General features: G+C 63.4%; 1 protein-coding gene across 1 annotated transcript in view; it reads right to left on the bottom strand.

Moving 5' to 3' along the window:
* LOC104164239 (scavenger receptor class F member 1-like) overlaps positions 1–1,246 on the bottom strand; it is a gene marked incomplete at its 5' end in the record, with an annotated part of 2,697 nt that overhangs the window by 472 nt on the left and 979 nt on the right. Inside the window, 3 exon segments of the mRNA XM_009703516.1 lie at positions 24–523; positions 865–1,007; positions 1,127–1,246. The exon segment at positions 1,127–1,246 is cut by the window's right edge and continues 29 nt beyond it. Of these exon segments, the coding sequence (XP_009701818.1) occupies positions 24–523; positions 865–1,007; positions 1,127–1,246 (763 nt within the window).

The following is a 1,246-nucleotide window of genomic DNA, read 5'->3' as shown; positions in this document are numbered from 1 at the left end:
GGTGTTTGCCCGCCTTTTCCCACCTTCACGTAGAGGGTGGTGCCTTTGGTCTCCTTCCCCTTTGCCTCCCAGCTGCCGGATTTTGCCGCCGCTTCAAGAGCCTCCACTCTCTGGGCCACGTGCCTGGTGCTGGAGACCACCCGCCGGCGTCCCCCCAGGGTGGCTCGGGGTGATGGCCGGTGGCTTTCCTCCCCCTTGCTGAGGGGCTCGGGGTTCTCATAGCAATCGCTGGCTGGTCGTTCGGTGGGGGGCTCAGCTGCCGCATCCCCTGGCGGTGGGGACAGCTTGGATGGGCCCCACGGGGTCTTGGGCTTCCGCCCGGGGCTGGGGGTCTCCGTTGCTGCAAATTTCGTCCCCTCAGCAAAGGACACAGAGGGCCGCTTGGCCTTGGCGATGCTGGAGGTGCGAGGGATGGCGAAGGGCTGCGAGACGTCCTCAGAGTCGAAGGCGGACGGGTCTGGGAGCACCTCACCGGGGGGGGATGCCCCATCCTGCAGCTCGGCCCCCCCCAGCAGAGGGATGCCTGCAGGAGAAGGGGATGAGAGTTAGGGCTGCCAGAGCTACCCCCCTGCCCAGGGACACACTCAGGGACATCGGGACGGGCTGATGCAACAGGATTGTCCCTGGGAGCGTTTCCCTGGGAGAAGGTTGTGAAACACGGCTGCCCACACCAGGCACGTCCCAGCACACGAGACCAAGCACGGCCCCAGTGTGTCCTTGCAGACAGGGTATGAAAATAAATGCTGCCTGTGCCCAGCACCCATCCCTGGGATGCCCAAGGTTGGTCATGGGGCAGGATTGACCCTGGGCAGCCCAGAGGGGCTGTGGGTGGCTGAGGAGAAGAGAGCCAGCCACGGACATCACCTTCTCTGGGAGGGACGGAGTACTCGGGTCCCTCATTGTCGGTGTCAAAGGAGGAGAAAGAGCTGTCTGAAGCCCACGCAGCCGACGGCGGCTCAATGAAGCTGGGGTTGAAGGGGATTTCTGTGTCGTGGTGGGAAACTGGGAAGAAAAAGACACCCAGCTGAGTTCGGGCACCCTGGGGTGCTCAGGGCACGAGAGCAAGGCCTGCCCTGAGCCGTGCAATGGGGCGAGAGGGGATGCAGCCTTCCCCCCAGACGGTGATGATGCAGAGAGGATGGGGTGGGGGTGACATGCTGGAAGGGCTCTCAGCACCTCTGCTTTTTCACCTGTGACTTTGGGAAGTTTGTAGCCACCCAGGGAAAAGCAAGGCATCATAGCGCTG

This window comes from Cariama cristata, unplaced genomic scaffold, assembly GCF_000690535.1.
Source record: "Cariama cristata isolate BGI_N322 unplaced genomic scaffold, ASM69053v1 scaffold20577, whole genome shotgun sequence".
NCBI lineage: Eukaryota > Metazoa > Chordata > Aves > Cariamiformes > Cariamidae > Cariama > Cariama cristata.
This window is presented reverse-complemented; position numbering and strand designations above follow the sequence as displayed.